Source organism: Xyrauchen texanus, chromosome 8, assembly GCF_025860055.1.
Source record: "Xyrauchen texanus isolate HMW12.3.18 chromosome 8, RBS_HiC_50CHRs, whole genome shotgun sequence".
In the NCBI taxonomy this organism is placed as follows: Eukaryota; Metazoa; Chordata; class Actinopteri; order Cypriniformes; family Catostomidae; genus Xyrauchen; species Xyrauchen texanus.
In genome coordinates, this window is record NC_068283.1 from 46,700,851 (window position 1) to 46,725,368 (window position 24,518).

General features: G+C 39.7%; 1 protein-coding gene across 2 annotated transcripts in view; it reads left to right on the forward strand.

The window, feature by feature from the left end:
- The window catches only part of LOC127648268 (myosin-9-like), a 51,757-nt gene that overhangs the window by 5,412 nt on the left and 21,827 nt on the right, over positions 1 to 24,518 (forward strand). Inside the window, exons 2-6 of one of the 2 annotated variants that reach the window (XM_052132855.1) lie at positions 17,172 to 17,503; positions 19,549 to 19,705; positions 21,510 to 21,537; positions 21,632 to 21,725; positions 22,590 to 22,610. In XM_052132855.1, the coding sequence (XP_051988815.1) occupies positions 17,177 to 17,503; positions 19,549 to 19,705; positions 21,510 to 21,537; positions 21,632 to 21,725; positions 22,590 to 22,610 (627 nt within the window). In that variant the 5' untranslated portion in view covers positions 17,172 to 17,176. The remainder of the gene's footprint in view (positions 1 to 17,171; positions 17,504 to 19,548; positions 19,706 to 21,509; positions 21,538 to 21,631; positions 21,726 to 22,589; positions 22,611 to 24,518) is intronic. The other variant, XM_052132856.1, reaches the window with a different exon arrangement.

The following is a 24,518-nucleotide window of genomic DNA, read 5'->3' on the forward strand; positions in this document are numbered from 1 at the left end:
CAACTGTCAGTGCCGATATATCGGTAAAACGGATCAAAATGCATATAATAACCAGAATAATTTTTTTTATTTGATGACGTGCACTTTTACAATCATTTATAATGTAATACAGTATAAACACTTTAAAGTAAACATAGGCTAATACACACTGTAGCAGTAATTCATCATGTATAGTTCATCACTCATCAATAGTAGTGACGCGTTGCACAGCAAACTCCACGTGGAGTTAGTGATTGTTTTTATTTCCCCTCTAGAGGGTGCTGTTGTGCGGCAGAAACAGAGGAATAATACAAAAATATTGCCATTGATTTTGCTGATAACCGATAGTTTCAAAGATCGGAGTAGATTTATCAGTAAAACCGATATATCGGTCGACGTCTGCAACGGAGCACATTGGAGAGAACATCTCTACAATGCAATGTGCTCGACTTGACCTTCCATTTCCAGAGTGATGAATGAACAGGAAGTAATATCAGCTACAATTTTTAACCACTTTCTGTTTTTTCTATTCATTATTTCATTTGACTGCCAAAAAGAGATTTTTAGGTACAATAAATCAAGGATGCAAAATGGCAATATTTCCGAATACGGTATTTTTGTTTATGAAAACTGGACAACACTCGCTGAATTAAACGTGATGCAGTTGGTTCATGTGATGTTCAATAACGTGACGCACTACTGTTGGAAATCTTCACCGTAATATATTTAATGTTTCACATATTATTTATTTAAAAACATACTGTGCAGTTTGCATTTGGCAATATACACGTTAAATCGAGAAATGTGTCAACCTGCCTACATTTTTTAGTATTTTTATATAGCAGTATTTTATATACACTCACCTAGAACTTCGCCTCAAGGTTTGATGTGTTTGCATTCTTAGATGCTATTCTGCACACTACAAATGTACAGAGTGGTTATCTGAGTTACTGTAGCCTTTCTGTCAGCTCAAACCTGTCTGGCCATTCTCCGTTGACCTTTTTCATCAACAATGTGTTTCTGTCCACAGAACTGCCGCTGACTGGATGTTTTTTGTTTTTGGCACCATTCTGAGTAAACTCTAGAGACTATAGTGTCTGTTGTGCATGAAAATCCAAGGAGATCAGCAGTTATACCAGTCAAACCAGCCTGTCTGGCACCAACAATCATGCCACCAATTTTCCCTATTGTGATGGTTGATGTGAACATTAACTGAAGCTCCTGACCCATATTTGCATAATTTTATGCAGTGCATTGCTGCCACATGATTGGCTAATTAGATAATCAAATGAATAAGTAGGTGTACAGGTGATCCTAATAAAGTTCTAGGTGAGTGTATAGTGCTGCATGGTACAGGATGCACGTTCCAGTCAGAGGTTGTGCTCCAAATATTCATTATATTATAATATTTTTATGTTGCTAGTTATTTTTTGAGCATATTAAGGTGCCCGTTTTGGATGAGGTCATTGTTTCATTTTTAATAGCGCTGTGCAATATGGACAAAAAAATAAGTTAGCCTTTTTTATGCGTATATGTTGCGATTTGTGTTTAAATGTTTTTCCTCATTCATGCATTTTGCATTCAAAAAGGCGTTTCAGTTATTAAAAACACAATTCTGATCAGTGTGCAAAAGATCGTCAAAATGGCGAAATAAACCACAGAATTCTGAGTAAAACAATTAAATAAAAATGTGATTTTTGAAATTGCACATGCTCCTGTGTTGATTTTGTTGCCATTAATTGCGCAGCCCTATTTTAAAATAACTTTCATTTATTTTATTTGACTGTATTTTACTGTGTTTCGTTAGTGACCACAGATTTCACGAATATCACACATCCAGGTAACTGTTCTCTATAGTGTACATCTCTGATCATAGCTACCATCTGCATTTTAATGATGCGTCGATAATCGCGAGCTTCTGCGCTCGCACTGTAGAACGTTTAGTTGCTTAATATGGTAATGCACTAGTTTGTAGAGTTGATTGCTTTCATTGTAGACTGGTTGTAACACCCAACTCCTCTTTAGTCTGAGAAAGATGGAGATTTGTGTGAATTCTTTGCAGTGGTTGCGTAATCTTTTACCACTATCTTTCCTCAGGAGACCACGCCAACCGCATTCCTCAGTGCTAAACCATTATTTTGGCGCGTTAAATGACTTGAGTATCTCCTGAGAGAACACGGTTGAGCGGCTCGTTCAGGGAGTGTGGGATTGAGTTGAGGGAAAATGGCTGCAGGCCGGTAGATGTTAATCCACAGGCACAATGGCAGTGTACACGGCTGTTCTGAGCAAGTGTAGACCTGCACGAGGTCTTTGAGCCTCAGGTGTTGTTAATTCTGGCTGCTTGCATTCAAAACCCATGAAATTGTGTGTAGGGTATTGACTGATAAATGGTGTGTCCTGTTGGATCTTGACATGCAGCTGGTGTGCTTCAATGAGGTCATGTTCATGTGTGAAGTCTTTATGTTGATGCAGACGTCCAGGATCGTGTCTCGTCTGATTCATGTGATGTCATCTCCTGGCCCTGTAATCTTTTGCATTGGTAATGTAACCACCAATTAACTTTCCTGTGCTGCTTTATTTTCTGCAATGGAATTTCCAATAGTGCTGGTTAAGCTCATTTCAAAGTGTAGTTTAAGATACAACAAGCCACTCATAATTTTAACTACAGTAGCTATTTATCTACACTAACAGATGCTAACAAATAGTAGCTCAATACATTGAAGCTATTAAAGTTATACAATATCAGATCTAGCTGATTTCAGTAATTTATCTTGCACAGAAAACGCAAATCTTTGTTTCAATGCAACCAAGTAAATTTACACTCAATGTAAGCAATGATTTATAATGAACAGCAGCGTTTAACTAAATATTTTATGTAGAGTGGCACAATTAATCGTAAAAATAAACAAGGTTACAATTACATGGTCACTATAACTTATTGTGAAAAGTGTGAACTACAGCACTCGTTGAGGTCTTCTCTCATTGCGTCATAAAGTTATATTTACAATGTTATGTGCAAGAATGTAATGACAAATCTGAAGCACTTAAATTAGCCTTATTAGGCATATCAGTAATCACTAGTATTCTAATATAGTTGCATTGCTCACTTTCTGTGTAGAATTTAATACAGAGTTTAATAATAAACTTTAGTTTATCATGCAAATAATGTATTTCGGGAACTCTGTTCTGAGTTCCCGAAATGAAATTGCATGATGAATATGTTATGCAGTTGTCCCACTCAAAATAAGAACTTTAATGTAAAGTCTATAAATCGAAATAGTTAAATTGCAATATGACCATTTCAATTATTGTCAAAATCGTGCAAACACAAAAAAGACGTGAAATTGTATTCATGGACTCAAATTAATAGTTGAGTCTTTTTTTGGATTGGGTGGATTAAAATGAACCTTTCAAGCAAACAGATTCACTAAAATGAATCTTGCCTCCAACGCTACATTGAGACGTTCTACGATATCGCATTGAGTTTGATTGGCTGTAAAGCTTTGAATGCAAACAACACCGTCTCTTGACAATTCATACTCATTCGTATGAGGTGGCGAAATCGTAAAATATAGTACAACTTGGCTCGTACGAATAGGTATTCGTAATCCGTATCCATAAAACAGACCAATCAACAAACATCATTTTAAATTGGCACAATATAGGCATCAAATCTGAGCTAGAAGGAAATTAAAGGCCTGTAAACAAATTTGGCTGCTCGTTCCATATAACGGACATTTATTTATTAACCTGTAAAACGTTTTTCTCGTTTCCGAACCTGATGATAATAATAAATAAAAGGAAAGATAGCTCAGTAAAAACCCAAATGTTTCCTTTAAAGGTTTGGGTTAGGGCTTAAACGTTGGAAAAATCGCAATAACATTATTCGTTGGCTCGTTTATTTTTCTCTATGGGAGAAAACAGTCATCCATTTTCCTCTGATCCGACATGTACGATTTCAAACAGTTCTGCTTTCTTGTACTAGTTACTAAACAAATGCTTGTTTCTAGAAAAGCTACACTTTTGAAAACTGTTGAGCTACTGTATATGTAGTTCAGTTAGTAGCATCACTATATTTCTCTTTTTCACTTTGCTGCAGTTTTGACGTGCTCTTGGCTTCCATTAGCACTATGATTTCTCTCTTCCTCCTCCTCCTTGTTTGGTTTGCTTGCTTCTCTATTCTTAATAACCCGTCCCACAGTTAGAGATTTTAACAATCGCAGGAAACACGTGAACGGGAGCAACCATCCAGACAAACAAAATGCTGCTCACAGACGTTGAGTAAAGAGCCACGTCCTGTTTGAGGCCCGGAAAATGCCTGATTGTTGACTAAAGAGAAATATGTCTGTGCATGTCATTGTCAACTTTAATCATTGCGTCCATATCGCATGATGCTTTGCATGACCTGCATGATGATGCATTACTAACTCTCCTGCTGACTGGCTGATTGCCAGGGCTATGATGTTACTTCCTGTTGGAACAAGCGTGATTGTGGCTCAGGATGAACTAATGTTGTACTGCTCATATCTGGTATCATGAGGGGAAAAAATACATTTTGGGAACTTCCTGTAGCTAGAACAGGGTTTTGTATGCATGGTTGAATTTATCTTGAGTGAATTGAGAAAATCAGGGTTAATGATGTACAAGTCATGCTGTATTTTGAGAACGCAGTGTGTGTGTGACATACACAGCTGTCTGTATGTGTATTAACATGTGTTGTGCAATAACTAAACATCAAACTAATATTCAATGGCTGAAAGTCTTTTTCTTAAAGCTTCCAACAAACAAATTGAGATGAGAGTAGAATTGCACAATAAAGGCTATTAAGACTTGTTTTCAGAGAATATATCTTGAATGAAGTTTGCTTTTCTTACCCCATTGGTAAATGGTTTGTTTTATTTCAAGACATACTCTTTTATAAAATGTCTTGCATAATTACTGTAAATACATCTCAAGTAAATAGATATTTATACTGGGAGAAAAGAGACAAAAGTACTGATTAACATGTTAATTTCTTCCAGTGTGCAAATGTAGGCCGGGTTGGTTCATGGTTGGTCTTGGGAAGTGGTTTGTTAGTTCATTAGTAACTGCTGTAAATGCTGTCTTGGTTTGGGTGGGTTGGGTCAAAGTTCACACAGAACTGCACTTTGATTTTTGATTTCATTGAGCGTGGCCTCATGAAACACAGATAGGCTCCAGTCCAGAGGGATCAGATATACAGGAGAAATAAGGAGATGAGACATAGAATGGGTGGTGGACGATTATTTTTAGATAAAGATGCTCATAAATATTTATTTAGATTGTCAGAGATGAGACTAATTGTCTCCTGAGGTTAAAAAACAAGTCGTCATTTTTATTTGTATAGTGCTTTTCACAACACACATCGTTTCAAAGCAGCTTTACAGGAATTCATGCATAAACAACAAAAAAATTAAACCGTAATATCTATAATTTCATTGTGTAGTTTGATAAAATATGATTGTAAATTGTGTATAAAAAATAAGTAATTAAATAATAATTGTATATATTTAATTGGAACACAAAGAAACCAGACTCACTGTGGGGGCCAGTTCCCCTCTGACTAATCCCACCCTAACCCTAAACCAGACTCACTGTGAGGGCCAGTTCCCCTCTGACCAACCCCACCCTAACCCTAAACCAGACTCACTGTGGGGGCCAGTTCCCTCTGACTAACCCCACCCTAACCCTAAACCAGACTCACTGTGAGGGCCAGTTCCCCTCTGACTAACCCCACCCTAACCCTAAACCAGACTCACTGTGGGGGCCAGTTCCCCTCTGACTAACCCCACCCTAACCCTAAACCAGACTCACTGTGGGGGCCAGTTCCCTCTGGCTAACCCCACCCTAACCCTAAACCAGACTCACTGTGGGGGCCAGTTCCCCTCTGACTAACCCCACCCTAACCCTAAACCAGACTCACTGTGGGGGCCAGTTCCCTCTGACTAACCCCACCCTAACCCTAAACCAGACTCACTGTGGGGGCCAGTTCCCCTCTGGCTAACCCCACCCTAACCCTAAACCAGACTCACTGTGGGGGCCAGTTCCCCTCTGACTAACCCCACTCTAACCCTAAACCAGACTCGCTGTGTGGGCCAGTTCCCCTCTGACCAACCCCACCCTAACCCTAAACCAGACTCACTGTGGGGGCCAGTTCCCCTCTGACCAACCCCACCCTAACCCTAAACCAGACTCACTGTGAGGGCCTGTTCCCCTCTGACTAACCCCACCCTAACCCTAAACCAGACTCACTGTGGGGGCCAGTTCCCCTCTGACTAACCCCACCCTAACCCTAAACCAGACTCACTGTGTGGGCCAGTTCCCCTCTGACTAACATCATGAATATAATGCCAATATTACTTATGTATTAAATTATTAGTCTATGTATTCGATTTTAAGAGTGTAGTCCATATAGATCAAGGTGATGAAGGCAGAGATCAGTGAGGTGCATCGCAGTTCAACTGCAGGTAATTTCGGTGAGGTCCATCCTAAGTCCAAGGTTCAGGCAGTGGCATATGCAGTATCTGATGTCTTATGGTTGGAGTTGGCATCAGTTCATCCTCTGAAGTCAAAAGACTAAAGTGATGTCTGGCTGGTGCCAGCTGATGTCATCTTTCAGTGATGCGTTGTAGTCACTGAAAGATGTCACTTGGTCCGACACCAAGCAGGAACATAGATGGATCTGACCGGCTCTGGTAACCTCGGGATATGAATGCCAATGCTGAGACATGGAAACAAAAATGAATATTAGTGTAGATGCCATTAAATTTATTGCAGAGTTTTAAATCATGATCAATGTTTCTGGTTCCGGCAGACCCAACTAAAGCAGCCTAATTGTGGGTTGGAGGATAAATTAGGTGTATGCCTGGCTAAATAGATGAGTCTTTAGTCTAGACTTAAACTGAGAGAGTGTGTCTGCATCTCGAAAAGTGTTTGGGAGATTAATCCATAGTTTAGGAGCCAAATATGAAAAGGATCTTCCTCCTTTAGTGGATTTTGATATTCTAGGAACTATTAATAGGCCAGAATTTTGTGATCGTAATGAACGTGATGGAATACAGTGTGGTAGAAGGTCACTTAAGTACTGCGGAGACCATTCAAAGCTTTGTACATAGTTAACAGAATTTTAAAATTAATACGGAATTTAACAGGTAACAATGTAACGATGATAAAATGGGGCTAATATGATCATATTTCATGGTTCTCGTCAGCACTCTGGCTGCTGCATTTTGAACCAATTGAAGTTTATTTATTGATCTTGCTGGACATCCTCCCAGTAATGCATTACAATAATCTAGTCTTGAGGTCATGAACACATTTATTAGTTTTTCGGCATGTGCCATAATTTAGCATTATTTCTTAGGTGGAAGAATGCTGTTCTACAAACATTTGTAATTTGATATTCAAAGGACAGATTGGCATCAAATATAACACCTCAATTCTTCACTGTTAAAGATGATGCAACAGAACATCCATCTAGAGTCAAATTATATTGTAGTGGCTTATTTTTAGAGTTTTTTGGTCCAATAATTAGTACCTCTGTTTTGCCGGAATTGAGTAGAAGGACATTTCTGGCCATCCAATCTTTTATTTCATTGATACACTCTGCTAATTTGGAGAATTGTGAAATCTCATCAGGTTTTGAAGAAATATAAAGTTGTGCATCGTCAGCATAGCAGTGGAAACTTATTCCATGATTCCTGATAATATCTCCCAGGGGAAGCATATACATGGAGAAAAGCAGAGGCCCTAAAACTGATCCCTGTGGCACTCCATACTTTACTTTTGTTTGGTTTGACAATTCCTCGTTTACATAGACAAAGTGGTAGCGGTCTGCTAAATATGACCTAAATCATGCTAATGCCACTCCACAAATGCCAACATAATTCTCTAGCCTAAGAAAATGTGATCTGTCATTTCAAATGCAGCACTAAAAAAACACTAGAAGAGAAATGCCGAGTCATTAGCAAGTGCACAGTCAAGAGCAAGTAATTTGTAACTGTGATAAGTGCAGTCTCTGTACTGTGATGAGGCCTACAGACAATATCCTTCCATGCACCGTGAAATGCCTCTAATTTTGCATTCTGTCACTTGGCTAGAGATGATTGTATTTATATTTTCTGTTATTACATCAAGTTCTTTTAGACTTTTCGTATAAAGAGTATGTGAGACAAATCTGGAAGATTATTAGTGAAGCTATCTTTAGTGGTTGAAAGAATAGTTCTACCTGAACAATAATGTGGTGTAGATCGAGTAACATTAGCTGATCGCAGCATACAAGAGACGAGGAAATGATCTGAGATGTCATCGCTCTGCTGCAGAATTTCTATATTATCAACATAAACTCCATATTTGCCTGTTTAAGAACTGGCCAAGGACAACCGATGAAATTAGCCCCTATGGCTAACTCTGGCTCATTTACAGTCTGTTTATTAATGAGCGCTGTCCTTATCAAATAAAAAATAAATAAATAAACATGACAGAATTAAATCTGGTGTATGATTATGCTGATGAGTTGGTCCCGTTAAATTTTGTCTGACTCCAAGAGAGTTGAGAATATCGATAAATGCTAATCCCAATGTGTAATTTTCATTATCTATGTGAATGTTGAAGTCACCAACAATTAAAGCTCTATCTACAGTAACTACAAGATCTGATAAAAAATTAGCAAATTCACCAAGGAAATCAGAATATGGCCCGGATGATCTATACACTGTAGCATAACAAAAGACGCCAGAGATTTTTTATATCTGACGGTGCCACATTAAGCATTATTAGTTCAAAAGACTTACATTTATATCCTGTCCTCTGCGTAACAGCAAAAACTTCACTGTAAATTGTAGCAACACCTCCTCCTCGCCCTTCAGATGAGGCTCATGTTTATAACAATAACCTGGGGGAGTAGATTCATTTAAACTAAGCAGACATTCGGATTAACCAGTTTGTCTGCTTCCTGACCTGGGCCCCAGTTAGTCAAATACTATCATTATTAAGACTATGAGTCAAATTACCAGAGAGGAGAGCGGCACCTTCCCTGGAGGGATAGAGTCTGTCTTTAGCAGGTCAGGTCTACCCCAAAAACATTCAATTGTCTATAATTCCTATGCTATTCTCCGGACATCACTCACTCATCCAGCCATTCAGTGACATTAATCTACTATAAACCTCGTCACCACGACGAGCAGGGAGGGGACCAGAGCATATTACAGTGTCTGACATTGTTTTTGCAAGATCACAAACCTCTTTAACATTATCTTTAGTGATCTCCGACTGGCAAAGCCGGACATCGTTAGTGCCGACATGAATAACAATTTTTGAAAATCTACATTTAGCATTAGCCAGCACTTGTAAATTTGATTTGATGTCAGATGCTCTGGTACCCGAAATGCATTTAACAATAGTGGCTGGAGTCTCTATTTCCACGTTCCTTACAATAGAATCACTGATAACAAGGGCTCTTTCAACATGATTCTCAGTGGGTGTATCACTGAGTGGGGAGAATTGATTGGAAACCCTAACAGGAACTGGAGAGTGCTGTCTCTTTGCTGAGCGAGTATGCCTTAAATGCTCTATATAAATGTTATTAATTCTTTCAGGGTGTTTTTGCAAGTTTGTGACTGATTTAAATGGGTTACGCATAATACACAGGCTCCAAAAGTTTGATCAGCACATTAACAAATGTTTAATATGTTAAACAAGTATTATATAAACAAGAATCAGAGCACGTTATTATGAATGATTCTTTTTTTGCCTTGTTTTCCAGTACAAATATCTAAACATTCACAAACCAAGATTTATTTGAGAAGCAAAATTATATAAAGAGATTTTGTCTCGTTTTCAGAGAAATAAATATCGATTTATGCTTAAAACATGAAAAAAAAACGTTCGCCAATGGGTTAAGAAAAAAACTTGATTCAAAGGGGGAAACAAGTTTATTTTTATTCCCTCATTGGCAAATAGTTTTATCTTGTTTTAAACAAACGCCACCAAATTTCGTTCCATTTCTATGGAAACAAAAAGTTGATATCGTATGCCATTCTGCTTCTTATATACTCGTGTTTTTGTTTTAAGGATGTTTAGATAATTTTACCGGAAAATGTGACAAAAATACTCGCGACATTCTTTGCAGTGCTATAACACTAGGAACATGTCTATTTTAATTTTATCTTACATGGTGTGTGGTCATTTTCTGTGCATTATTTTTATTTTATAAAATTTTTTGGTGTTCTACAGGTCTTGACTTTTGACCTGTGAAAGTTTCAGTCTGGTTTCATGAGGTCTGGGTTGCTGATAATTCGTTAAAATGCTTCTGCTTCTTTCTCATTTCCTTTTTCTGTTTACGTCTTCATTTTTCCACCATCCCTTCACTCTCTAAAGTCTCTTAAAGCGATAGTTCTTCCAAAAATGGAAATTCTGTGATCACACATTTCTGTGGAACTTAAAAGGAGATTTTAGGGACTGAAATCCTCACCAGTCATCATCCACTTTAATTGCAGTGAAAAAAAGCAGCATGAACATTTTTTAAATGTCAACCTTTGGTGTTCCATGGACCAAAAATAGCCATATGGGTTTGCAAACAAGATGGTGCATAAATGATAACAGGATCTTTATTTTTGGATGATCTATCGCTTTAAGTTCATGAGTTTGAGTCCAAACTGAACTGTTCCACAACCTCTAGTGTCTTCTGTGTGTCTCTCGCTCTCTCTCTCCACACACACACACACACACACACACAGGAAGTGAGTTGGGGGAAGGGTGTGGCGGTTAAGTGTTTAATATGTAAATATGAACTAAATTTGAACAATACAAAGAGCCTGACAGGTGTGATGTGGAAAACAGCAGCTCACAGTCCGATTGGATGCAGATTAATTTGATGGTTTGTAATGTCTGCACAGATGGGATGTATTGATCTGTTCTTTTATTATATAATCAGCTGAAACACACACACACACAAGCTGCAGGACGATCACGATCACTCATGTCCAAATGTGGAAAGCAAAATCATTCCATTAGAACTGAACTCCGAACTGGAGCATGTGCCGAATCTCCCAGAATGCTTTGTTCTTACCCTGTCACACTGGGCGATGCTGTTTTTACTGCTCACAAACCGCCAGCTGGAACAGAATGATCCAGAGAGACGCGGGAGTGAATGTGGCCATGATTTAAGAAGTATTTCATTAGTAAGAGACCCCCCAGTTCCCTCACTATTGCACCATTTCCTTCTTTTCTACCCCTGTCTCTCTCTCTTTACTTTCTGCAGCAGAGCATGCCATTAGAAAACCTTTAATGAAACATGAAGAACCTTTGTTAATCGTCAAAGAACCATGCGCAATAGAGGTCGACCATTAGTGGATTTTGCCGATACCGATAACAAGGGTGGTGTAAAAAGCAGATAACAGATTAATCGGTCGTTCGTTTTTAAAATGGATTTATTGAATGTTAAAAAATGTCTTGGTCTTTTGTTACTGTAACGTGCACAGACATGGAGGCTTCAAGAGTATAAAATACAGTTTACTGTTCAACCATTTAAGAAGATATGTTGCTTAGTGTGGGACTTTTAACTGTAAACCAGCCCAAAACACACATGGTACTCTTTGGGTGTGTTCACACTTGGCAGGTTTGGTTGGATTAAAAGGAACTCTGGTGTGATTGCTCTGTTAGTGCGGTTCATTTGAACAAGTGTGAATGCTGCCACCCAAACCTTTGTGCGCACCAAACTACGTATCGAGACCACCCAAAAAGTGGGTCTCAGTCCGCTTCCAAACAATCTCTGGTGCGGCTCGATTGATGTATGAACACACCATGGACCAAAGACGTCTAAACGGACCAAAAATGGGAAATAATTTGCCTAATACTGACCTCAAGCACACCTGGTTCTTCTAGTCATAAGAGCTATGTTACCCATTACAGTTCGGGACGGGCGTCAGAACCGCCGTCAGCCATCCTTGCAGCATATTTTCATTTGTGTGTGCAACGGAGGAATTCCTGCCGCTGTTTTGACTCCTTTTATTAGCGGTTTGTTTGTTTTCCGCTGGTAAAAATGCCACCATATATACATGTATGTATACGGCAAGTTCCGTCAGAAAATATACATCATAAAAGCCGTCCAATCAGGTCGTGACTTTTCCCTGATGCCTTATGGTTTTGTATCTTTAGGTTCGTTGTTAAAAATGCCAGTGTGAACACTAAACGAACCAGGACTAAATGCATAATTTTCTATTTTGGTCCGCACCAATAGAACTGAACTACAAGTGTGAACACCCCCTTTATTGCCTATTCACCAGATGAGGTTTAATGAGGAATAACTTCATCTATCTGCATACATAATAGGTGCCGATTAATCGGTTAACCCGGCATATCAGTCCTCTAATATAAAGTTTAAAATGTGACCGATTCAGAGGAAAACATGTTTTATCTTGCAGCTCTTCCTCATCAGGTATTTGAGGAAACAGCAGAGAGACTCGTGTTTAAAATTAGATTTACAAAAGCGTCATGAGACTTAAAGTGTGTCAGATGTATGTGTGTCAAACTCTGTCGCTGTAGACGCTCAGCATCTGCTCTTGAAGAGTTTGAGTTCAGATTTACACTTCAGTATGATTTAAACCGAAGCTCTGCTAATTCACAGGAAGTTGCATGAATATCATCACATTCACACGAAGTGATTTTATGCAGTTAGGAGGGAGTTTCCAGTTCGTTCACACGTCACATGGGAGTGTGGGGTGAGAATGAATTTTATAACAAATCGTTCTGCTTTAATACAAAACTGAGCAATGTGCCAAAACCCTGTACAGAACGTAACCATGGCAACCATAGTTTCTGCAAAGAAAATACTGTAATAGTTTCAGTAATCATAACTAGATTAGAAAATGTGAGTGATTTTGGAGTTGACTTGACAACTTTCTCAGTATTTGCTTATCCACAGTGGTTGCTAGGCTGTAACTACGGAGTTCTGGATGGAGCTTAATGGGTATTGGCCATAATTAAAGGGATAGTTCACCCAAACATTTTTAATTCTCTCATGATTTACTCACCCTCCTAGCATCCCAGATGTGTATGACTTTCTTTCTTCTGTTGAACACACATGATGGTTTTAGAGGAATATCTCAGCACAGTAGGTCCATAAAATGTAAGTGAATGGGTGCCAAACTTTTTAAGCTCGAAAATCCACATAAATGGAGCATAAAAGTAATCCATATAACTCCATAACTTTTGAAATAATATGATAGGAGTGGGTGAGGGACATATCAATATTCAAGTAATTTTCTGTCATATATTCTGCTCCCTGCCCAGTAGGGGGCGATATGCATGAAGAATGTGAATCAAACTCTGACGGAGAAAGTGAAGGAAAATTACTTAAATATTGATCTGTTTTTCACCCACACCTATCATATTGCTTCAGAAGATATGAGTCATCAGGAGTACTTTTATTTGGATTTTGGATCTTCAAATTTTGGCACCCATTCACTTGCATTGTATGAACCAACAGAGCTGAGATATTCTTCTAAAAACGTGTTTTCATACCCTGATCCTTTACATTGCAAGTGCAACGCTCTATCAGTTGAACTACCGCGCAATTATATCACACTCGAACAAGCTTATAAATATATTTGGTTATGTGATGAAAACGTTCAAATAAGTCACGCGCTATAGTAAAAGTGTTTAGATGTCATAAAATAGCATTGTGTGAGGAAAATGGCAAAGTAATTGTAAATGTATGGATAATCTTCCATTTTACTCGTGATTTGAGTGAAAGTGAATAAAAGTAATTGTTGTCGTAGCGTCTCTAGGGTTCATTTCACCAGGAAACTGATGTAATACGTACAAGGAGCCACGTAAAAGTAATTTTGCACAAATGTAGCTATGGTAACGAGACACTATGAGACCAGACATCACATTAAACAGATCTTCATTTTCTTGCATTATTGCTAAACGCATCCTGTCTCAGTTTGGAAGTGAATAAGAAAAAGAAAAACAAATATTGCCCAACTCCTCCATTTTGTTCAGATCCTGTGGTTGTTGAGTTCTTGTAAATGTAAGCGTCATTGTGTTTGACTGCAGGAGTCTGATGGGGTACAGCTGCAGAGGGCAGTGTGTTGACTGTGTTTTAGGTCATGAGAACTGTTGTGGCTTGACCTTGTATTGCTAATGGAGAGTACAGACTTGGCAAGTAAACAAGATATTTATTTGTCACTGCTCTTTAATGGTTAAGCTGCAGTGTGGACCAGACACATTGCAAGACAAGGGAGAAATGACCTGCTGCTCTGCACGTTTAATCGCTGTCTGAACCACCCAAACCAGTTCCCAGAGAGTAGACAGACGCCACGGATTTTGTGGGAGTATCGGAGGGAATGACCTGTGAGACACTCAGAGATGCTGTTAACCTTTAACCTTTAGCATTCCAGGAAGGGAGGACTCGTGTTTTGTTTTTGCTTGAACTAGTCATATCTATACGTTCCTAACCTCGCAGAGCCAGACGTTTAACTAGTCTAGTTCAGAAAGACAGAGACTTGCATGGCAGAATCCAGTGATTCCAACAATCTTTTTCTTAATACATTTTTTTTTGCCTTTTGTTTTTTATTTTTATCTAGTAAACAAAATCAGTTTAGTTCAGCAGCAAAAGTGTGTTAGAAATTATAGAGAATATATTTGAAATGAATGTAATATTTCTTACCCCACTGGCAATTTCTGCTTTGATAGAGGAACAAACAAATGCATAATTACACTTGTACTATTTTGTAGTATTTTACACAAGTATTGTAAGCATTGTTACTGATGACATCTTTCTCAACTCTTTTAAAGGGTTAGGGTGTATGTGTATCCAGTAAAATAAAGTTTGCGTAATTAGGATAAATGTACTGGTGAAATCAGATATTACATTTGGCATTATCAAATATCAGGACCCTTAGTATTATTATGGATTATATTCAGCACTATACTCAGTTTAATATAGTACAATCATCTGTAAACGCAGTGCAAATTCATCCTCACGCTGAAAATAGCATTGCTCGTTGTATTACATGCAGTGGTGGAGCTAGGGGGTGGCCGTGGCCACTATGGACCCCATTGGACACCCCACTAGCTATTCCTGCTTTATGGTACGTTCACATATAAAGCAAAGATAATTTTCGCCTCTCATAATCCAATCGCTGGATTATACATTTGTGTTTATACTCGCGCTTGCGTGGGTAATGCGAACCCGCGAGTATTCCCCCTTCTCTTCCGAATAAGGGCAGGGGGAGGGGCTTCTATGACTTGGTTCATGGTCAAGTGCAACCAATAGCTGGAATCAAGTACAAGTGCATATTTTCAGAACTTACCGGGTCGTCCAACTTCCTCGCTCACTTTCCTCCAAGCGATGTCTTTTTTCGTCCGGTCTCTGTACATGTGTGACGTTGTGTCATACAATTCCGGGTGCCCACACACCGCTACAACCATTATTTTATTCAGATTTCTTCTGCTACTGTGTCAGTACGTCAGTGACATCCAGACAATCTCAATGCTGATAGGCTTTCGCGATAACGCGTCATGCGATTTTGCGTGTTCGAGTCGCGCCATATGTTTCATCCGTGCCGCCCGGTGCAAATTCTCATCTGTTCGCATCTTTGCATTGACTATGTAATCGCGCCATGCGAAACGCTCGTTACGTGTTGTATGTGAACGCGCCATTAGTCATTTTATGGGGTAATTTTTTGGCACGATTTATTTCTTTTAGAGATGAAGTCTCTGTACAAATGTACAAACTTAACATGTGCACACACCAAAGTCGCCAAACCTCTCCGTCCCAGGTGTCATTGTATCCACTTACAAGTCTCAGTTCACAACGCTTATGAAAACACTGACTGTATTAACTTTGGTATTTGTGTCGGAAAAGGTTTCTAAATGTATTTGGGCTGTTCAGCTGCGCTTACGCCACCTTGCATGAGTTCACCTGCCCGTCGAGTCCCTTACCACCAATTGCTGTCATTATACGCCACACGATTTGAAGAACAAACCCAGATTATATATATTGGACATCAAGTGGCAACTCAACACTGTGCCAAAATGTTTAACTAGACAAAATTGAATTTCAATGGTTTCTTGCTCTCAGTAACCCAAAATTCACTACACAAAAAAACATTATAGTCGTCGTAACCTATTTTTATCCTCAATGCCAGTGAATTTAACATAGTCTGGATGGGATTTTCTTTGACCTTGTATTGGTTAGTTGATGTCCATGATGACATCGGTTCAATTTCACAAGCTTCTACCAAATGATGCATGAACTTGAGTTGGATTGGATGCAAAACATTTGACAACAACAACAAAAGAAATTGGAATTGAAAACCGGTTCTTGAGTTATTAGCATTTTATTTGAATTACACATCGAAGAGAACAGACCTGTTTTTGGATCATGACCCACCAGTTGAGAGCTACTGTTGTATGACACTGCTTAAACATTGCTTAAACATTGTCTCTGAACAGTAAAATCAATGCTGTGCTTGGCTCGGCCGCTTTTAAAAGGACACATCTCTCATACGATGTTCATCTCCACAACTGTGTGCGTCTGAAACCGCACCGTCTCTTTGGAGGACGGACAAGAGCATTGTGGCAGAAAGCGAGATCTCACCATAACGGTGTTCAGGGTTTTTTACGATCTGCTGATGTAAGCAGTGTTTTACAGACGCAGCATTCCTCAGGAGTTGTGTAAGACGGGCGGGTGGGCGATGTAAGGAAACAATCTTCAGTGTTAATTACAGGTTTCTTCTGATGTATCAGATTTAAGATGGTGTTTGTTTGGAAGGTAAACACAGACACATCAGAGGTCTTTGCCATCTGATAACTATGACTATGAGTCATATGGGTTTACAGAATTGTGTGGAATGGTTCCCCACCCATTGCATTTTGGCTCATTTGATAGCCTAATACTGTCTGCCAGCAAAGTATTTGGTTACACAAATTACTCCCAATTTCCCCCTGAAATCGTTGCAGGAAACTACATGAGCCAAAGAAACATTTTGTTCAAGAATTTCAGCTTTTAATAAAATGTGTCTCCAGACGATTTCACCACTTAGACGTTTTTGACTTCAGAAATGGTCAACATGTTGATCGTAGTAAAGGTGTATTTAAGTCATTGTTTTGTATACATTCGTAATGTATAAATCGACTCCTCTGACTCTCTTCTTCTCTCTCTTCAGCAAACATGTCGGACGCTGACCGTTTCTTGTACGTGGATCGTAATGTGGTGAATAACCCGCTGGCGCAGGCCGACTGGGCCACGAAAAAGCTGGTGTGGGTTCCGTCCGAGCGTCTGGGGTTCGAGACGGGCTCGGTGAGAGAGGAACTCGGCGATGAGGTCATGGTGGAGCTGGCCGACTCGGGGAAGAAGATGCGGGTGAATAAAGATGACATCCAGAAGATGAATCCTCCCAAGTTCAGTAAGGTGGAAGACATGGCCGAACTCACCTGCCTGAACGAGGCGTCCGTACTGCACAACCTGAAGGAGAGATACTACTCCGGACTCATTTACGTGAGTTAACGCAAAACACACACACACACACACACGCTCAGAACGGTCAAACAGAAGTCAGATAGCGCTGATTCTGATTAATTGATTAACGAGAATTTATAAGCCTTTAAAGACAGACCTACCGTGAGCTCTGAGGTTGTTAATGGACGGTATGTAGAAGCCTTTATTTTGGTCACATATTATACATACATTTATGCATATACACAGTGAAATGGGTTTGTTTTCACATATCCTAAGCTGGGGTCAGAATGCAAGGTCAGCCATGATACGGCGCCCCTGGAGCAAATAGGGTCAAGGCCTGGCTCAAGGGCCCAACAGTGGGATTCTGGGGCTTGAACCCCTGACCTTCTGGTACCGGGTAACCCAGAGCGTCAACCACTGGCGTCCGGCCACTTCCATGTCGCACTGTGTCTGTTGTATTCGTATATCTGAATATTTAGAAATGAACCTTCTATTAAATGTATTGTTTTCTATACTTGTAATTAACAAATTTAAACCAATAGTTTTACACTCTTCCATTGTTTTTAATTCAATTAGTGCATTCATAATGCTTCATGGGATTGCACTTCATTAAGACACGGGATGCACTTCAGAGCTGGTTGGTTTGGTTCATGGCTTACAACTCGTTAATTAAGGATTTGATGAAATCCCTATGGAGAAATGAACTGGGAAAAATACTTCTGGAACCAAGATTGCTGAAAAAGTCGGCGGGAACTGTTGCGCTCTATACAATACTTTTTTTTTTTCCTCCCTCAAGGTTATTTAATAAGAGTAAGTTTGTTTGGAGAACAAGGACCTGAAATAAATGTTCCCAATATTCCAGGATTACGTATTACGTTATATGTTAAAAATGGTTTGTTTGGATCAGAGTGAGTCTGTTGATGGCTGTTCGTGAGTAATGTGTACAAAACTTTCTTGGACGCACACATGCAAACTCTCTGAAATAGTTCAGTGCTGTTTTCTCTCAACAGGAAACTGTAGGAACAGTGTGGTCCTGAGGGATGGGAAATAGTTGGGTATATGGGGGGAGATGAAGAAAGAGAGGAACAACTTTGAGTCGCAAACTCATTGTGGCACCAGTACAGGCTACTGCGCAACACCACGTTAACATGGAACCATGTTAAAATGTTTTAAATTAAGATTTGAGAATATGAACTGAATCAATATTTGTAATTTGTTAACAGCCAGATATGTTCTTTGCAATATACAATCTGTAAAACGGTGCATAATGATTTATGTTGATTAGTTGCACCCTCTTGTGGACGTAGGAGACGATGTCAAAGACAAAAAATCGTATGTCTTGTCGATTTATACCTTCACCTGAAATAATGTCTTGGAAATTTTCCAGCCCTGTTGACAGTCCTACTAACAAGTATTGTGTGTTTCAGTGTTAAATCACTACTTGCTAAATCTTTCCCTCTGCCAAAGCTCTAATGTGTCATTTTTGCTTATGCACATTCAAATCTGGAGCCCCAATATGCATTGCGTCAACTGTAACATAAGTGACATCATTGGTTAACGTGCATCTTGTCACCAATTAGAATTGACGTCAATGCACGATGCATTCTGACGGGCCAGATTTGACCGTGCACAACCGTGAATGAGATTTGAGAGCTACGGTTTCTTGATGCACGCAAGAATTCAGAATACAGCTTTCACAGCAGACCAAACAAACTGAACTCTGACATCAAACAAACTGGAGTTTAAACGCTCTAGTGCGAAAACACCTCAACTGGATTAACCTTGTCCAGATTAGACCGAGTTAGACCAGAGCAGATCATCATATCAATAGTGAGAGTGATAGATGGGATTCAGTAGTGGATTATATGGATATCACTCTGAAATAGAACAGAGATCATGAGGTCAAAGGTCACATAGGGGGTGGCTGGAGATTTTCTTTGATTCCGTGTTTCTTATAATCTCAAACACATGTTCTTCTACCAGCTGCAGTGTGATTCAGACTGTTTGTGATGATGTTGTGTATTCTGTATATCGATGAGAATGAGTTAATCATGAATTGATTGAATATCTCTGTTTGTGTGCAGACATATTCGGGTCTGTTCTGCGTGGTGATAAACCCGTATAAGAACCTGCCCATATACTCGGAGGAGATCGTAGAAATGTACAAGGGCAAGAAACGACACGAGATGCCTCCTCATATCTACGCCATCACAGACACGGCTTACAGGAGCATGATGCAGGGTAAACACACACACACACACACACACACACACACACAGTGCTTCTTTAACTTCAGGCAATTTTAACAACCCCTGGGACATAAAAATGCGAGAAATTGAAGAAACACCCATGCAACGACGCTGTTCTCTGTGTAGCGTTTGGGACTCATAAACATTGTTCAGTGTTTTAGCCTCGTTCAGAAGTAATTTCTGCTCTGAGAGAACTCATTTACTCTTGCCCCCCCCTCCCAGGATTTAATGGGCCTCTCAAATCCATCTGTGTAGCTGCAGCTCTCCTGCAGCGAGCCCTGACCTCGATTCCTGCCTCTCATATGACTGCCGTACACCGTTATTACTGCAGGACAGCCTGAGGGAACACCGTTAACTGCTTCATCGCATGAGAATTCTCACTAGTGTGACATAAATGCATGTTAATACATGTTCTGTCGGCTTTTTCCTTGTAGTTTCTCTTTGTTATAGACTTTAGGCGAGACAACAAAGAATGCAGTGTTGCTAGATTCAGTTATGTTACGGTTTTTGGTAGGGCTGGGTAAATATATCATTAAAACATCTGAATCAAAGCAAGAGTTTGTGAATCGGAAATATATACAAATGAATCAAATCGAATCAAAATCATAATAGAATCAAATCGAGAGCTTGTGAATTGAAATCAGATTGTGCAATCTGTATCAATACCCAGTCCTATTTTTTATGTTTTTTGTAAGAATTGCAACTTATCACATGGTTCTCTGGAATATTTGATTCTGATTGGTAAATCGTGGCATTCAGTGGTCGTATATTTCTGAAAATGACTCCTCCAGAGCAACCGATGACTCATCCTGTTGTGTCAGGGCTGCAGTCAGGGTTCGGATCGACCTGTTGTGGCGTTTATCTGTGTTAAAGACCGGCTCATTCTCAGATTGTTCATTCTCCAGTACTAGTCACAGGAAACCAGATCATTCACTTCCTGTTTGCGGTTGTAACCCTTCCTGCTAAAGAAGTTAAGACATTTTGAGGTGACATGATAATGGCGCCTTTTCCGCCCTGAGATATTCACAGCTGGTTGGCACATTGTATAATAACTACAACTGAACGAAATGAAACGTTGTCAGTAAATACTTACATTAATTTACATTAAAGACAAAAATGACCCTGTTTACTTATCAACAAACATTCCCAGTCTTATGAAACCTGATTGTTTTCACGACCGTTTACTTTCCATAAACATTCTCTGCTTCAGAAACCACATTTTTGTTTTGCTGATGTCACCAAGACTGTGTGGGCAGAGCTAAAAAATATGAACCAATAGTATCATAGCATGATGAAAAATCCCATTAATTGGGGCCTGGGTAGCTCAGCGAGTGACTCCAGCCAGGTCTCCTAAGCAACCAAATTGGGTCGGTTGCTAGGGAGGGTAGAGTCACATGGGGTAACCTCCTCGTGGTGGTGATTAGTGGTTCTCTCAATGGGGCGTGTGGTGAGTTGTGTGTGGATTGTGGAGAGTAGCATGAGCCTCCACATGCTGTGATTCTCCGCGGTGTCATGCACAACGAGTCATGTGATCAGATGCGCGGATTGACGTCTCAGAAGCGGAGGCAACTGAGACTTGACCTCCACCACCCGGATTGAGGCGAGTAACCGCACCACCACCGAGTACCTACTTGAGTAGTGGGAATTGGCCATTCCACATTGGGGAGAAATGGGGTTGAAAAAATTGTATTATATCCTGCTTAATTTCATGCTTCACACAATAAAATATATCTCATTGAAATGTTAAGTGTGTTTTTGTGTAAATTATTCATTTTCATCTTTCTCTTTTCCAACAGATCGTGAGGACCAGTCGATTCTGTGCACGTGAGTCACATGGTCAAGCGCTGTGTGTATTTAGCATTTTGATCGTTAAAGACCTGTACGACGTCTCATGTGTGCTGCTTTTGTGTGTGTTTAGAGGTGAATCTGGAGCGGGAAAAACAGAAAACACCAAGAAAGTCATTCAATATCTGGCGCACGTCGCCTCCTCTCACAAGACCAAGAAAGATCAGGTCAGTTCTCACGTTATCCAGTATTTTTACACTCTGATTTTATCTGTTTTCACATCATCTTATCAGATCAAACCGTGACGGAGGACTGTGGGTTTGTTTGAAACACAGTATTACAGTATTGCGTCCGGGGCTGGAGTCTCGCGATTCTCTGTTGTGAAACAGCGGAGTGAGATTTCATCGGCACAAACATTCTAAGGTTGCCGAGCAACATTGCGATGTGACGAGCCAATGATGATATCACGCCTCATTTATGTTCAAATGCAGAACGCGAATCGATTGTCAGGCGTAGATGAAACGGGACGTTCACTGAACCCAAAAACATGTGCTCTTTTTATCTCCCCTTCCAAGATAAGGCGACATAACAGAGCTCGAAATTCTCCAAAAATCTTGTTTGTTCACCTCAGGAGGTTAAATATTAAATTGGCTATCGTGAATTTATTTTATATGAGGTTTGCAATTGGTTACCCCTGTTACCAAAGTTGAAGTTTAATGTGTGTATATATATATATATAAATCGTCGTTATAACATGCTTAAAAACAGCGGTTTTCATGGGATGTTTATTTTGGTGCATAAAATGTTTCCAACTACAAAACAACATGATATTTGCCATTTTATTGTAAAGGAAACTAATGTAAATGGACACTAACTAACCCCTAGTCATGTTATACATTTGGGAAAAGAATCGATGGTTTCTCAGTATTTTCTTGGCATTCTCTTCAAATTCTTCCCACATGTTTGAGTGTTTTATGTGTGTTTAGTTTAATGATTTTTGGCCGATCACTGGATTTGGCTCAGAGTCACAGTAAGGACTGTCTGTGTGTGTGTAAGTTTAGATTTGAAGTGTTTTTGTTTTCCATCAACAGAGCAGTTCAGTCCTGTCACATGTGAGTTACATCCTCTATCTCTCCAGTCATTACTCTCTGTCTCTCTATCTCCCATTCCCATCTCGCTGTCCTCTCCCTGAAGCTGCCGGGTCATGCCAACCGAAGCCAAACGTGCATTCAGACACGTGATGCTGACACCAGACGAGTGAACCTCATGAAGAGAGCATGTCCTTATCACTCCAAAATCTAAAGAAAGAATCAAGAAATTGAGATTGGCATGCAGATTTGACCTGGACATGTTCTTGACGGGTTCATCCAGAGAACTTCTCTCAGTTTAGCGTCAGGTGTTATGGCGTGATGTCTGTGAATGTGCGTTGGCTGTGTGATTATTTTAAAGTCCATGTGCTCGGTGTCATGTGTGAATACGGCGGTACATCTGTCAGTAATCAACCTGTTTTTATGCTGGTGTTTCAGGGTTGATTGTTGGACATCTGTTCTGTTTGTATGATTGTGTGTGCGTAATGTCATCTGTGTGCACGCTTGCTGTGTGTGTGTGTGTGTGTGTGTGTGTGTGTGTGTGTGTGTGTACATGTGTGTCTGAGATGTTGCAAGACTTTAATTAGACTCGCACTTATAACCGTTTACAGCCGTTTGCACAGGTATTGCAGGGGGGAAAACTTACTTTAGATTATTAGAACATAAATTTGCCAAGATAATGATAATTTAAGGAATATTTAGTTACTACATGTTGTTCTGCAAGAATCACATTTGCTCCTGTTGAGGTACAGGTAGGTTTAAGGGTTTCTTTTAAATGGAAGTACAATGCAACAACACATATGTACATTGTGCATTGTACCAAAATGCTTAAGTACATAGTAGTAAAAGACACCAAACAAAATTGGGACCGGTTAAACAATTGGGACATGCTGTCAATTACCACAGAAATAATAATTTGCCCCTCAGTTGGTGTGTTTATGGTGGAAGCCTAGCTGACTAACTTACAGCGCTGTGAATAGATGGAGTGGTGGTGGCGTAGTGAGCTAAAGCGCATAACTGGTAATCAGAAGGTTGCTGGTTCGATCCCCACAGTCTCCACCATTGTGTCCTTGAGTAAGACACTTAACTCCAGGTTGCTCCGGGGGGATTGTCCCTGTAATAAGTGCACTGTAAGTCGCTTCGGATAAAAGCGTCTGCCAGATGCATAAAAATGTAAATATTTACATATAAATATATGCAGGTGTTTTAAAAGTATATTTATAACTACACTGAAACACGACTCCTCTTAACAAGAGACTAGTGTGGTAGAATCACTTACTGACTCTGTCTGTGCAAAGTTATATCCAGTCTTTATCAGATATAGGACATATATATCAGACTAAATATATGTCCTCACTTAATGTCCGTGCAAGGATACGTTACAGTTCGTAAAACATGGAGGCAGAAAAATTAGCTTTAGAAGGTAATATATAGTGTATTTCCATTTCATTGAACACAAGCCTAGCATTAGCCTACAGTACACAGCGATACATATTGCAATTGAATTCGTCAGCCTGTCCGAGTTACACTCTTCATAAGGGCTTTCGTAAGGACCCGTCTATGAATATATGCATCAGACACAAGCTTTTCAAGTGTCTTCGGCTACGTCTACATTAATCCGGATACTTTGAAAATGGCTTTTTTGTTTAAAAACGCTCTGCGTCCCCACTAGCGTTTTCCAAAAGTTGCTCGTCCACACTGAAACGCTTAAATCATGTTACTGCACATGCGGAAAATCCCCGCTGCATGTACAGTCTGAAACGCAATTGTCCTCGTGTTCCGTCGCCGGACACCAATTCCGAATGAACTTCCCTTCGCCTTTGAAGGAACGCAACGTGATGGTTGTACAAAGTTAAATTTATTTTTTAACAACGCTATGAAAGTGAACATCAGGCACAACAGTGCCGCTATAACACGGGCCGCCATCTTGAT